The 15,703-nt window shown below is 39.6% G+C and overlaps 1 protein-coding gene across 1 annotated transcript in view; it reads right to left on the bottom strand.

Moving 5' to 3' along the window:
- The window catches only part of LOC124146119 (1-phosphatidylinositol 4,5-bisphosphate phosphodiesterase beta-1-like), a 144,540-nt gene extending 129,758 nt beyond the window's left edge, over nucleotides 1-14,782 (bottom strand). Inside the window, exon 1 of the mRNA XM_046516228.2 lies at nucleotides 14,276-14,782. Coding sequence (XP_046372184.1) covers nucleotides 14,276-14,374 — 99 coding nt within the window. The 5' untranslated portion in view covers nucleotides 14,375-14,782. The remainder of the gene's footprint in view (nucleotides 1-14,275) is intronic.
- Nucleotides 14,783-15,703: the final 921 nt, after the last annotated feature.

Below are 15,703 nucleotides of genomic sequence, written 5' to 3'. Positions count from 1 at the left end.
TATATGTTAAATTGGAGGTAAACTCAACATAGCAACTTTGCAGATTTTAATACTTTAGGGCATACTTTATCACAAATGCTTGACCAAATGTTTAATTTGAAAAAAGTGAAATAGAGATAAAAAATGACTGTCCCCAAACAAACACATACACCACTGAGAGGACTCTCTTTACTGGGGTTAAAACAGGTTCCCCATCTTTGATGCATTGCACAATTTCATCAATTGGGCAGGCACCCAGTCTGCCTACTTCTGCCTTGGATTTTTTAATCATCTTTTTCTGGTATAGGTACAAATTCACCCTAGCATGGTGATTGGTTAGACAATAGGGAAATAAAGGGGGCATCTTACATATAACACAACTAATTGGTGAATATCTCAAAGATATACAGTAAACTACATTCATAACGAACACTCTTATAACGAACTGACCGATATATAACAAACTTATTTTTTAGTCAAGAACATTTGTTGTATATAGGTTGTATATAGGCTGTATATATGCTGTATATATGCTAACGAACTACGGTTATTACAAACTGAAATTAGTGGTCCCTCTGAGTTCGTTATAACCACAGTTTACACAACCAATTGTTAAACTATATTCACATACACTGTACTGAGTGAAAACTTTTGAAATATATATCAATGAGTGAGTGAACATATGAATAATTTAGTATGATCTGGACTATAATTCTAAAAGGGGTCATCACTCGGTTTTTGCCGGATACAAGTTCAAGATAAGACCAGACGTCAAACTTCAATTCACTCGAAATGTTCCCTGAGAGGATGCCTAACCACCATTAACATCAAAGATGACTTTGTCACGAAGCACCATAATATGTGACAGTGGGTCGACGCCAACAAATATTCTCGAAGTGGCATCCAAATGTATATAAATTCATTGAGATACTGCAGGTTGAGCAGGATAATACTGTGATCACAATCCAGGTAGTTTGATGCCACCCAAGATGCCGAAGTATCAGAACCTCGCCCATGCTCTGGAGAGGGAAAAAAAGAGACAACTTCTTGCCAACCAGAAACCAGTAGCGATTATCTCAAAGTTGTCTCACTTTCAGTTGGACTGTGAAATTATGTATTTATTGTGGAGTTTTGTGTCACAAATGGTTATCACACAGACAGACAGACAGAAGTTTATTCAATATTTAAGGCCATATGACCTATAGTACAGTAGTGTTGTTTTTTTTGTATCAACATTGTACAGTCACGTGTGGTTACACAAATGGTTATCTATATGTTACAAGCATTCGCTGGTCCCTGACAGTGTTTGAAGTAACCCCACAGCTTAAACAAACACAGTGGGGATTATCCCTTGGCCAGCTGCTGGACAAGTAAGAAGTCACCATAAGAGGTCACCGTTTCTCCCAAACAGGATGTTACTTATAAATGCTAGTTACAGATTGTTAATTGTTATTTCATTATTCACAATATCAAGGTCAAAGGTAATGTTGCACACATTGAACAATGTATGCAATGTTGATATTTTTGTAGGGTTAACAGAAATAGCAGACACAGTATATGCAAAGCTGCTAAGAATCACTTATCAGCCAATGAACACTTTTGTCAAGCACCGCTTCATCGGCAGCTTTAGGCCACGCCCCCAAATATGTTTGCTTTGGAAGCTAATTTTGGAACGTGTGATTTCAACACTTTTACTTGGACATACTTTCTACGAAAATAATGAAATCTTTCTCCCTCAGAAATTGACCACCTGTATCAAGGAAAACTGACATTGGCAACAAAATCGCAATCATGTTTATTAGTTTACTTGCCCTTAAGTGCTCCTAGTTTCTGCTTCAGCTGTATGTATGCTTGACTGCTCACCATGAACTAACTGAGCGTGTTCTAGGTTGGACAACCTGTACCAAATCTGTTCAAACATGTTTAAAACAATTAGGACTTCACAATGTGAATCAAACCCCAAATCTCAAGTGGTAAGTTTGAAAATTAAACTATCAGGCCCCTCCCTCGCCAAGCCCCAGGTAACACAAGTGGAGCATGTCATTGCATAAATGTAAAAAGAAGGAGTACACCACTGACCCAGAGCTGAAAGCAAAGAACAAGAAAATACGACCATGACCCATATATTCAACATTCAAAAGCAGAGGGATAAATTTGATTCCCATACCCTTTTCACTGAACTGTGTAAGTAGCCTTCATGCCTAAGTAAGTATGAATGGACAATAAGGTAAGAATGGATGAAAAGGTTTGAATGGAAGAATAGGTTTGAATGGAAGAATAGGTTTGAATGGAAGAATAGGTTTGAATGGATAAAATACTACCTCCCTAAAACATACTGAGGTATTGGCCCACATGCTTTTTTTTTTTTTTTTTTTTGTTAAACGACACACTCAGCATTATTCCAGCTATATGATGGCGGTCTGTAAATAATCGAGTCTGGACCAGACAATCCATTAACATCATGAGCATTGATTCACGCAATTGGGATGCAATGACATGCATAGACCAAGTCAGTGAGCCTGACCACCCAATCCCGTTAGTCGCCTTTTATGGCAAGCATGGGTTGCTGAAGACCTATTCTACCCTGGATCTTCATGGGTCTCTACACTATCAAAAAACAAAAAACAAGCATGTGATCTACCTGGCAGTTTACCTTCAATATATACATGTCTTTGACTATTATACACAATATCATTTGACCTTCAATCCAGCCTTACAAGTTGTAAAACTTGCATTACTCCCTTCAACCCAAGCTTTGCACATTTCCTTAGACATTAATATAATAATCTCTAATACCGGTTGCCCCTAAAACTTGAACCTGTTTACTATCAGATGCAGAACATATCAGTGACTAAAGACTGAAGTATTCATATGAAAGAAAATGTCCTATTTTGTTATCATTTTAGCCTGTATAGAATCTTCAGGAATCAGTTCGATAAAAGATTTCCTTTTGTACTGAATTGAGGGAAATATAGGTCAAGCAAATTAGCCTACGGAGATGTCAGTTGTGTATTGTAGGAATCTGTCAACACTGTGGTGAGGCCGGATAGTGGGCAGTCCTGCTGTAGGTATGTGTGTTAACATCACGGCAGTGTCACAACCATGCCAACTTGATTGATGTTGCAACACAAATAACATCTTGTAACTAATATGGCAGTATTAAAAAATATCTTTTCCAAAATAGATACTTATCTCTGAACAACAATGGCATATTTGATGTTTAGATTTATGTACTGATGGTCATACTGATAATAAAAAATGTGTGTGTTTGTGCTTGTGTGTGTGTGCTTGTGTGTGTGCTTGTGTAATGTAATAGACCACAGAGGCAGTCCAATTTATCGCATTAGAGTGAGTGAGTGAGGGAGTTTGGTTTTACGCCGCTTTCAGCAATATTCCAGCAATATCATGGTGGGGGACACCAGAAATGAGCTTCACACACTACCCGACCGCCCCTATCGCATTAGACATATTTATATTATAAAGTGATTGAGTCAGCAGTGTGTGTTATCATATGGTCATTTGAGAACAGTTGCCATCAGTGATGATGAAATGAAATTGTTTTCAGAAGCAACTTAAAAACACACCCCCACAGACACACTCACTTTCTTCAGACAGCTTACTTGTCAACCTTCATGTGTTTTAACATTGGTCATTGTGCACCACTTCACAATCCTGGACCCACCCCTGCTTGTGAAACATAGGGGTATTTATCCAAAAATGTTAAAAAAAATGTTGGTCAATAATCAGAGCTAACTCTCTTTTGAACCCCTCAGGCAGCCTGCTAGAGCAAGTATGTGTTAGATATTAGTATTGCAATAGTTGTACTAAATAGTAGGGCTGGGACGAGTCCAAATTTACTACCCTGGTACTCACCCCCCTATTACCTGACCCTACCCGGGTCCCCACTGTACATGCTGTAGGTCTCAAGAGATAGATACAAAATGTCCGATTGGGAAAGTTTTTACCATAGCCCTGGCAAAACATATTTAAATACATGTATTAAACTATCTGGTAATGCATACACCGAAGAAGAATTAAGACTTAATCTTTATTCAACCATATGAAAAGTCTGAAAGAATGGGTGCATAGTCAGAAAGAAATGCAAACATTAGTGACCTGTTGTGTAACCATAGAGTTCTAGATCTTTTTTGTCATTAAACTATACATCACGTGACTAACCATTGGTCCGGGTACCTGGGTCCTACTCAGTACCCACCCGACCCAGGTACCAGAGTTACCCGTCCCAGCACTATATAATAGTATTGCAAAATAGTGTGTAAATAGTATTGCAACAGTCAGTCTCCTCCCATCAGGTCTCACCCAGTAGAAGCCAGAGTCATTTCAAATGAAACCAAATTACAAGCCTTACAACACAAGTATTGACTGGCAGAACATTTGGTTGTGAAAATATGGCATCTACAACTCAGTTGCTTGAGGCAACATGGATATCCAACATGGCCGCCATCTTTAGGTAAACACTACAAGATGTCTCTAAGAGGGTTGCCCCTAAAACACATGCATTTCTCTGGTGCATGTGTACCAAGCAGCATCACAGCTTACAGCTATTGCTGTTATAGTGGTACCGACATGGATACAATGTGTGAAGCCCATTTCTGGTATCCCCCGACATGATATTGCTGGAATATTGCTAAAAGCAGCGTAAAAGCATACTCACTCACTCACTCACTCTTATAGTAATAATTCTAATTATTATTTTCTTGTGTTAAAAATTCATGCTGTCATTTGTCACACCCGTTATTGATACTTAATATGATTTTGCATTGTTAACAGTAAAATACTTCAGCTGTGAATTTAAAAAGAATGAAATTAATAATTGGCTGATTTTGTAGACATGATGAGAATGTCTGCTAACATTTTCTGTATCCCTGTCTTGATGAATCATCATCAGTTATTGAATATTCTGATGATTCAGGTTTTGAACATGTGTTCCTCACTAATAAACATACAATGTTGTTTCATCTAAGGCAAATTCAATAGTTCCTATTAGACTTTCAAAATTATCATATACTGTCATATACTGCTCCATATATTATTCGCGACTATGCTTGTCGTAAAATGCGACTAACAGGTTCGGCTGGCCAGGCTCGCTGCCTTGGTTGATGCATGTCATTGATCCAAATTGCGTGGATCGATGTTCATGATGTCAATCACTGGATTGTCTGGTCCAGACTCGATTATTTACAGACCGCCATCATATAGCTGTACTATTGCTGAGTGCGGCGTTAAACAACAAACAAAATTGTAGTAGTAGTAACCATATATTATTCATATATTATTCCACAATATCAAATACATCCAATTGTCAATTGGAGAATTGTCCACACATACAAGTCTCTCCATTCCATCCCCCCTGTGACAGGCAAACTGGGGACCGTTTAGTTGGTCCTCCTTTTCCTAACTTCAGACTTATTGCAATGCAGTAACACAAAACTGAATATTAAAATATTTTTCTTATGTCTTGGTTCTGTTATTCGTGAAATACAAGTCACCATTGCAGAGTGAAATTGCTAGAAATTTGTACATTCCATTTGGAAACTTTTTCTGACATTTGCACAACCTAGTGCTGACTGGCCTCTGAAGTGCCTAGATAAATACCTGCGCTCATCATGGTTTTCCCCACTGTACACTGCAAGCTGGCCCTCTCCCCATAAATAGTACCCTGCTCTCAGCCTGCTGCACCCAGTGAACCCCCTTGGCAAACCTCAGTGGCATATCCATCAAACGTATGTCATTGTGTTCTCTTCTTTGGAAAGACCATTTTATTGCTATCTTGAGACCATGCAATGCTGGATTTATGATGAAAGCAAATCGCTACGATTTCATGAATAGTTAACGTGGGGCATTTTATTCCTAATGTCAATACTTAACTTGATAGGTGAGAGACAACCCTTGAAGTCGTGCCATACAGAATGGATAATGTGAAATAATGCATTGTGTTCAATGTGTTTTTTACATGGTTAACAAAAGGCTTTTGTGGTGTTGGCTTAATACTTAGAGACTGAGTGAGTGGGTTGGGTTTAAAGTTCAGCCAGCTTTGAACAAAACTTTCACAGTGTGTCAGTTTAATGTGTTAGGAACATCAGAAATTATACATGTCATAACAATTTCCCTTGTCGTTGAAGCCTCAAACAAAGGTATGGTGCTGAAATCACTTATATGGAGCAGGAGACTTCATCCCAACAACCTGAACCTTTAGACCCCTACATCCCTACAACCTCAACCTTTTGACCCCTACATCCCTACAACCTCAACCTTTAGACCCCTACATCCCTACAACCTCAACCTTTTGACCCCTACATCCCTACAACCTCAACCTTTAGACCCCTACATCCCTACAACCTCAACATTTAGACCCCTACATCCCTACAACCTCAACCTTTTGACCCCTACATCCCAACAAGCTCAACCTTTAGACCCCTACATGCCTACAACCTCAACCTTTTGACCCCTACATCCCAACAAGCTCAACCTTTAGACCCCTACATCCCAACAACCTCAACCTTTAGACCCCTACATTCCAACAACCTCAACCACCTGACCCCCCTGCATCCCCACAACCACCAGACCCCTACATCCCCACAACCACCTGACCCCTACATCTCCACAACCACCTGACCCCTACATCCCCACTTCCATCTGACCCCTACATCCCCACAACCACCTGACCCCTACATCCCCACAACCACCTGACCCCCCTGCACCCCCACAACCACCAGACCCCTACATCCCCACAACCACCTGACCCCTACATCCCCACAACCACCTGACCCCTACATCTCCACAACCACCTGACCCCTACATCCCCACAACCACCAGACCCCTACATCTCCACAACCACCTGACCCTTACATCCCAACAACCACCTGACCCCTACATCCCAACAACCACCTGACCCCTACATCCCAACAACCACCTGACCCTTACATCCCCACAACCACCAGACCCCTACATCCCCACAACCACCTGACCCTTACATCCCCACAACCACCTGACCCTTACATCCCCACAACCACCTGACCCCTCCATCTCTACAACCACCTGACCCCTACATCCCAACAACCACCTGACCCCTACATCCCCACAACCACCTGACCCCTACATCCCCACAACCACCTGACCCTTACATCCCAACAACCACCTGACCCCTACATCTCCACAACCACCTGACCCCTACATCCCAACAACCACCTGACCACTACATCTCCACAACCACCTGACCCCTACATCCCCACAACCACCTGACCCCTACATCTCCACAACCATCTGACCCCTACATCCCCACTACCACCTGACCCCTACATCTCAACAACCACCTGACCCCTACATCTCCACAACCACTTGACCCCTACATCCCCACAACCACCAGACCCCTACATCCCCACAACCACCTGACCCCTACATCCCCACAACCACCTGACCCCTACATCTCCACAACCACTTGACCCCTACATCTCCACAACCACTTGACCCCTACATCCCCACAACCACCAGACCCCTACATCCCCACAACCACCTGACCCCTATATCTCCACAACCACCTGACCCCTACATCCCCACAACCACCTGACCCTTACATCCCCACAACCACCTGACCCCTACATCTCCACAACCACCTGACCCCTACATCCCAACAACCACCTGACCCCTACATCCCCACTACCATCTGACCCCTACATCCCCACAACCACCTGACCCCTACATCTCCACAACCATCTGACCCCTACATCCCCACTACCACCTGACCCCTACATCTCAACAACCACCTGACCCCTACATCTCCACAACCACTTGACCCCTACATCCCCACAACCACCAGACCCCTACATCCCCACAACCACCTGACCCCTACATCTCCACAGCACTTGACCCCTACATCTCCACAACCACTTGACCCCTACATCTCCATCCCACTGTTTCACTCCACGGTGTATTCCACACAGTGTACACCTGTAATCTAAGGCACGCGAGATATTTGCTGTGAGACAAGATGTGTGATTGTGTAATGTGCTGAAGACTATGACTTGCCTATCAAACCCACTATCTTGTCTTTCAATATTTCTCAACTTTATGTGGTGTAGTTTGCTGAAATCCTCCTTGAACATATCTATTTATCTGCAGTTTTAAGATTATGAAATTATCCCTCACACAGCATTTAACTGAGAAAATATAGGCTTCATCGCCTCAGACATGACCAGGTTCCTGTTCCATAAAGCAATCGTAACGCTAAGGTGATCGTAACTCCTATACTTTAACATAGGCTTACAATAGTCGTTGCCCTACGATCATTTTGTGGAACAGGGACCACAACTGTTGTAATACTATAACAGAAGGAATGGCGTTCTTTTTGTCATTCAGTACCTGTATGAGTGAGTGAGATTGGTGTTTCCCACTTGACCAGTATTTCAGGAACACCATGGCGTGTCAGCTTGGGGTGGGAGGAAAGCCGGAAGTGATGCAGGTCATGGGTTACCACTGAGGTAAAACCCATGAGCTTGGTGCTCACAAACCTTAAAACCAACGTTGGATTCAAACCAACAATCATAGAACTCTTGCTTGCCTAATATCCACACCTCTGTACATGAATAGACCACCCAAACCCCAATAAGGGACAACTCACTGAGGCTAACTAAGCAACATGATATATTTAAGAATTGACTTCAATATTTTTCGTTTTTATGGAAGTATAAACGTATACACGAATTCACAGTGTCCATTCACTAGTTTTTACATTATGCGTCCATATACGCAAATATATATTGATGTTACTTCTTAGAAATATATAAATTAAAAATAATAACTTCACTAACTGCTCATTTAACACCAAAAACTGTAGAAAACAATCCAAAATCGCAATAATGCAACACAAGCCCCGCCCACTCTATTATCAACCAATCAGGAAACAATACTTCAGCAGTGAGCATGGTCTACCTCCTTTACGTTTCTGGAAAAATACAAGCAAAATTAATTAAATGCCATGGAATCACTTTTGATATATTTATTGTACAACAGAAACTCATTTATGATATGTAGCAGGATTGATGTATTGCATGAATGCATATTGAATATTTCAGGTGTTTGTGGCTACGTGAGTTTGCCAAATGTTCTCATAATCACTTCAAAAATAACATATGCTCATAGAGAAGATCATGTGAATGTGGGGGACTGGTAATGTTTTAGAGCTGTCAGTCCACCAGGACAGGCAGTTTCAAAAGCTAGTGGAAACACTGATCTGTCATCTTCAAGTGACACCAGTCCAATGCTAAAGGACCCGTGAAGATTCCGGGGTAGAATAGGTCTTCAGCAACCCATACTTGCCGGAAAAGGCGACTATGCTTGTCGTAAAAGGCAACTAACGGGATCGGGTGGTCAGGCTCGCTGACTTGGTTGATACATGTCATCGATCCCAATTGCGTGGATAGATGTTCATGCTGTCAATCACTGGATTGTCTGCTCCAGACTCGATTATTTACAGACCGCCGTCATATAGCTGGAATATTGCTGAGTGCGGCGTAAAACAACAAACCAAACCAAACCAATGCTAAAGACTCAGGAAAATCATGCTGATGGCATATCCTTGTTTAAATGTTTTGTTTTTTGTTGTTCAGTGCAGCACACACAAATATTCCAGCTGCAAAAGTGCATCCTGTACGTAATCGAGAGCGGACAGACAATCCAGTGATTGATATTGTGAGCAAGGACCTACACCGTCAGGTACAATGACAGCAATCAACCAAGTCCTGGGGGTAATTTCAATCAACTAGCCGTGGATTAGAACTGAAGTCAATGTTGAACACACACAAGACTTACATCATGTTTGAGATGTGTACCAAAATGGCAGGTGATAGTTGATTGGTTAGGGTACAGTTTGAGGTTAATGTTAAACAGAACAAACTGTCCCTTAGCCTTGCGGTTCACAATTTTATTTTCAATTTTATTTTCATATTCACATTCAATTTCATTTTCTGTTGTCATTGTGCAATTATCACTAAATTCATTCACTTATAAAACATCTGACAATTTTAGATTGACTTAAATATTATAAGTGAATTACATCTTTCTCAAAGTCGGCCTTATAAGAATACACACTTAAACCCAATCACTTCCATACAAATTCTATGTTTGTAACACTTGTTTTATTGTTTAATTGAAATAAATATATTACACCTCATATCATTTAAATATATGAATATAATCTTTAATTTAGCATGCAGTATCTTACAGTAAACATAAGCACGTGTTACAATTACATCAGTAAACAATGTCATATCAGTACCCACACATCACTTTTCTTATCATTGCCAATTGATAATGGCCATATACTGTAGATTGACACAGACAATATCTCATATCAGCTACTTCCTTGTCTCTCTATTGCTACCGCAAACAATTATATTGATGGCAACATATGACACTGTTATATACAACAGATTGTTCGAGAAATCGGCATCATAAATTACCCTGTAAACCATATGCTACATAATTTTGCTCAACTGGCCACAAACCGTACAACTTCGACAAGCAGTCATATAATTAGAATAAAATAAATTACAGTTTCAGAGGCTGGATTATTGGTTTTTATCAACATAATGGCTGGTTTCTGATATTTCAAAGAGCAATTATCTCTTTCAGTAAAAAATAAATAATCGGAAATTACATTTAATGTAAATTGATCCCGAACTACTAATAATCATTGATAAAATAAGTGATACAACCCATGATCAAATTGACACCTTTGAAGCAAAGATGGGAATAAGAAATAATAACACATCGAATTGACACCACTGAAGCAAGGACAGGAATAAGAAATAATAACACGCTGAACTGACACCTTTGAAAAAAAGATAGGAATGAGCAATAAAAACACATTGAACTGACACCTTTGAAGCAAAGATAGGAATACGAAATAATAACACATTGAATTGACACCACTGAAGCAAGGATAGGAATACAAAATAATAACCTATTGAACTGACACATTTGAGGAAAAAATAGAAATAAGCAATAATAACCCATCAAATTGACGCCTTTGAAGCAAAGATAGGAAAAAGCAATAATAACACATTGAATTGACACCTTCGTTAAAGAAGCTCTGAAATGTAAATATGCACTTGATAGTAAGTATATTGTGTCATCTACCGCCTTTTTGCCATATATATAGGATATTGTTGTATATCTTACTTACATACTGTCACATAACTGAAATTCTGTTTAAAGCATTAAACCAACCCAATCATGCATGTAGCATTGTTTATTAAATAAAGTAAACTACTTTAAACTGAAGATATTCTGGAACATCATATCATGATATTTATGTTACTTAGTAAATGTAACACTAATGATAATCATATTTTATATCATTGTTTACGACTAGCAATCATTATTATGTTAATACCTAAATGTCAGGGAGCATCTGGATTGGAATAAGGCGAGGCTATAATAAACTAATGTTCTTATCTATTACCTCACTAATACTAAGTATAGTACTGAGACAAAGAGACAAGCATCACAACATGTCACACAAAAAATACTTCCAATATAGAATCATATTTCCTTAGCTTCAGAGACCTGTGAAGATCCGGGTTAGAATTAGTCTTGAGCAACCATACTTGTTGTTAGAGGCGACTAACGGCATTGGGTGGTCAGGCTTGCTGACTAGAATGATGCATGTCATAGTATTCCTATTGCGGAGACTGATGCTCATGATGTCAATCAGTGGATTGTCTGGCTCTGACTTGATTATTTACAGACTGCTGTCATATAGCTGGAATATTGCTGAGTGTGGCATTAAACAACAAACAAACAAAAGCTTGGCTTCAGCAAAAAACAATTAAATATGGATCATAAGAGCAGATGTCCCCTTTCCTTCACTGTTGAGTCTTCTGTAGAACAATGTCTTACACCACGTCACATACTGTATAGCCTCTGTGTAAGACTGTCCTCTCTTGACACAGAGTATATAATTTGTATCCCTGTCTATACAGTATGCATCAATATTGCTGTAGTTTAATCATAATATCACATGCCTCACTGAATCTTTGGAGAGCGTAATTATATATAGCTATGAAAGCAGCAGTGATTGAATACATATATATCGACCCACTGGCAAAAAAAGAATATATAACATATAAAGTTTCATAATGGCGTATAGAAAATTGATCATTAGAATATTTCTCGTCAAATTCATATGATACTAACTTCACAATCATACTGTTTATTCTGTGCAGAAATAAAGTAATCAAAAATAGAAGTGATAGATAAAACGACATAAAATTGATGCTTGTGTTGTGTGCATTGTTGTGATTTCCTATTATGTTAAACAACATGAAGTTGTTTTGCACAGATTGATTCTCATGGATTGCTTGATCAATAAGATAGGTGAAATATTGAGCATTGTACATGCTGGGCACAAGTTTGCAATACATCGATACTGTGATGAACAGGGAATGATTTGTGACCTCAGGGAAATTACCACTTTTTACATATTTGTACATTTGTTTCGGAGGCACTCGTGAACATTGCCAAAAAGGCGTTCCTTCAAATCATATTCTAATCTTACTGCTGACTCTTAATAAAAGCATACAGCCATTCACTCTCCTTCACCAAATAATAAAAGACACAGAATATGACAGTGTCTTTCTTCTAACCATGCTGACCTGCTTGAACAGATACAGGCTGACATTCCTCCAACGAATGAACCACATCCATCACTATCACGACTACAACACTTCTACAAATCATGACCCACATCAATAATTTAAGTCATCACTTCTCTGCCTTGTCAATCTCAACTGACACAACATACATATTGTCAATATCAACAGTACTGTTATGCACTATTAACAAGCACCTGTATTTAATAGCTGTCAATGTTTCTCAATCTAGTCTGTTTTGCTATTCACCTAATTGAAAAAGCCCATTCGTCAGTATTGTGAAATTCTAGCCGTTGATCGTGATTCTGGCATGATTTCCCATACCCCAACAATACACTGGCAGTAAGTTTGGAGGCTGGTCAATATACACAATCAATATGAAACAGGTGGGAATGGGTCAAGTGATGATATTATGTTAACTAGCTGCCGGGGAGGTGTATTGGTGAAAGTGGCAACACTAACTAAGCATGCTGGCAAGCATTCATTGAAATGCATTTCAGAAATGCCCTGCTTTTCTCCCAACAGATTTCAAAAGATAGAAAAATGTACACTGTCGAAGGGAAATTGAACATAAAAAAGAAAATATTTGTATGTTTCTAACAAACATTCTGTAATAAGAAAAATATTTTATGTAATAAGAACTTAATAATATTTCAGATAACGATCTCCAAACGATATTTCGACAGTATTATATTATACCTACATTTAAACAAGTAATGAAACTGATCGTTACAAGAGAAATAATCCATTCTCAATTAATGACACTGTAGACTTGGCAGGATAGTTGTATGACATGTGTCTTAATGTATGTTTGACTCTTGTTCAGCTGTTAATATCAACAAACAAATGTTTATCTAACATGCTGCAAAATTCACAAATAAAAGGTTTAGATATGCTAGATTATTGTGCATGAACTAATTTCCATGGTATGTTTTGTTTATAAAAATAATGTTCCTGTTATTCAAACATTGCAGTTTCATCTTTAATACATCTTGAGTCTGTCAACCATTGCATAAAGAGACAGATAATGTCAAAGTACAGTAACATGTGTGACGACATTTCATTCAAATGATCCATTTTGAAACAAGAATTGTCATTTATAACCTACAAAACAAAAACTGCTAGTTATCAAATGCATCAACACCCACAACGATATGATGTCGTGATAGAAATTTAATATCAAATGCCAGTTGGCTTGTATGTGACTTGACTGGGCCCTGTAACACGTAAACAGCGTAAATGTGTGATAATATTTATGTTTATTATATTGACATTTGGAATTCGCTTGGTTCTCAGCGGCAGAGCTGACTTTCTCGTACTAACACCATCGGCATTTTTCTACACAAAAGAAACCTAATCATTTGATTTGTGAAGCTGAAAGAGAGTCAATGCTCAATGTCAAAGTAGATATAATTACAGGCAGACAGCGGTGCGGATCCCGTTACGCTTCCATAAGAACATTGATAGCAGTGCTGTCAATGGATCAGTGAACCTACCGTTATGCACAAACGTTCAAAAAAGGCGTGTCTTATGCTCCACGGGTCAGCGCGTGCTGGCTTGACCCACGTGAATAGCCAATCAACCGTGACTGTGTAAATAAACAATTAAGAAAGGCAAGTACTCACATCATCCCATTTGATAAACTTGTGTCCTTTGATCAGAATCTCCGGAACACGGATAGGCCTGAGCTGAACGACATGCACGCCGGGTTTGGCCCCCGCCATACTGTATTAGGCTATTTCACAAGCCCCTTTTCTTTCATTTCACAGCGATCTGACGGGCTTTCTATAGTAGATCACTAATAACGGTCGATCACCACTAGTTCGGAATCCTGTGAGAGGCGAGAGTGTGTTTTGACACAAGCCCACCACAGAGCGAGTATTCCTTTCCACAGAGAAAACCGACCTCACACAAGATTATAACTCCGTTCAAATGTTACTGATAAACTCCAAAACTATGATATACATCCATGCACAATGGCCTCTCGTGTGCAGCATCAAGAAGTAAACGCAAGCTTCCGTTGCAACCTCATCACTGAGAATCTACAGTTGGTTGCCGAGAGCTTACGATCTTCTCACTGTTGACAGGCCCTCGCCCGACTCGCACTGTTTCGCGGAATATGAAGGTGAGCGGTCATGTGACTTGATCAAAATGGCGCCTGGCTGTCATTGGCAGGTGGGGTTGGTACCGCTACTCAAGGCTATGCATATTGCATATACTGCAGCATGTGAGTAGCTCCTAATCGCCTGTAGCGTGCCATGGGCAGGTCTGATGAATTCACTCGTCAGTGGATATAATCAATTGGCACTATAACGCCTAGCAAACGGTCATAACCCCCCGATAGACACAGTAACACTCGCGTTGTTTGGTAATAAGTATTCTGTATGGAAAATTTGTCATAAAAAAAACACTGCTACCAAGAAGGGAACACCCATCCTGGTGTTAAGAAGAAGGAATAGCCAATTTTGCATATTTTCACACCATATCATTTTTTAAAATACATATGTAAATTTTCAATTTGCATTTAAAGGTAATCGCGATATTTCCACGTGCATAAAGAGACACCCGTTTTGATTTTTTTATGTGGACAATGGAAGTGAAAGTGAATCCTAAATTATACATTGTTTCACATCCTGACTGAAAACAATCAGGCTCCACATCTGACTCCTGGTATCACAAAATAGGCGACATGTATTTCCATTTTTTTAGGCTCAAACATTTGACAGATGGATCTATTTGACAGTGACTGATGATGTACGAAGAAAGCGTTAGGTTGCTGGAAGAATACAAGACAGCTATTTCACAAGCGGAAATGATGACTGATTACATTTGTATCTATTACATGTGTGCCTATGATAGGAAAATTACACGTTTTCGACCAGTCAGCAAAATACGGTTAAAACGACTTGCCATGGAGACAAGACCGGGCCCTGGCCTGTAACAGACACATGAGGATCTTGTGAGGGGCCCTTCATGTAATGTAGCTTCTACCCACATGGCTGGAAGCCCTCTTGCATTGTTTTGCCTGTTTGAAGTGTGTAAAAAGGAAATTC

Source organism: Haliotis rufescens, unplaced genomic scaffold (assembly GCF_023055435.1).
Source record: "Haliotis rufescens isolate VD_foot unplaced genomic scaffold, xgHalRufe1.0.p SCAF_3, whole genome shotgun sequence".
Lineage (NCBI taxonomy): Eukaryota > Metazoa > Mollusca > Gastropoda > Lepetellida > Haliotidae > Haliotis > Haliotis rufescens.
This window is presented reverse-complemented; position numbering and strand designations above follow the sequence as displayed.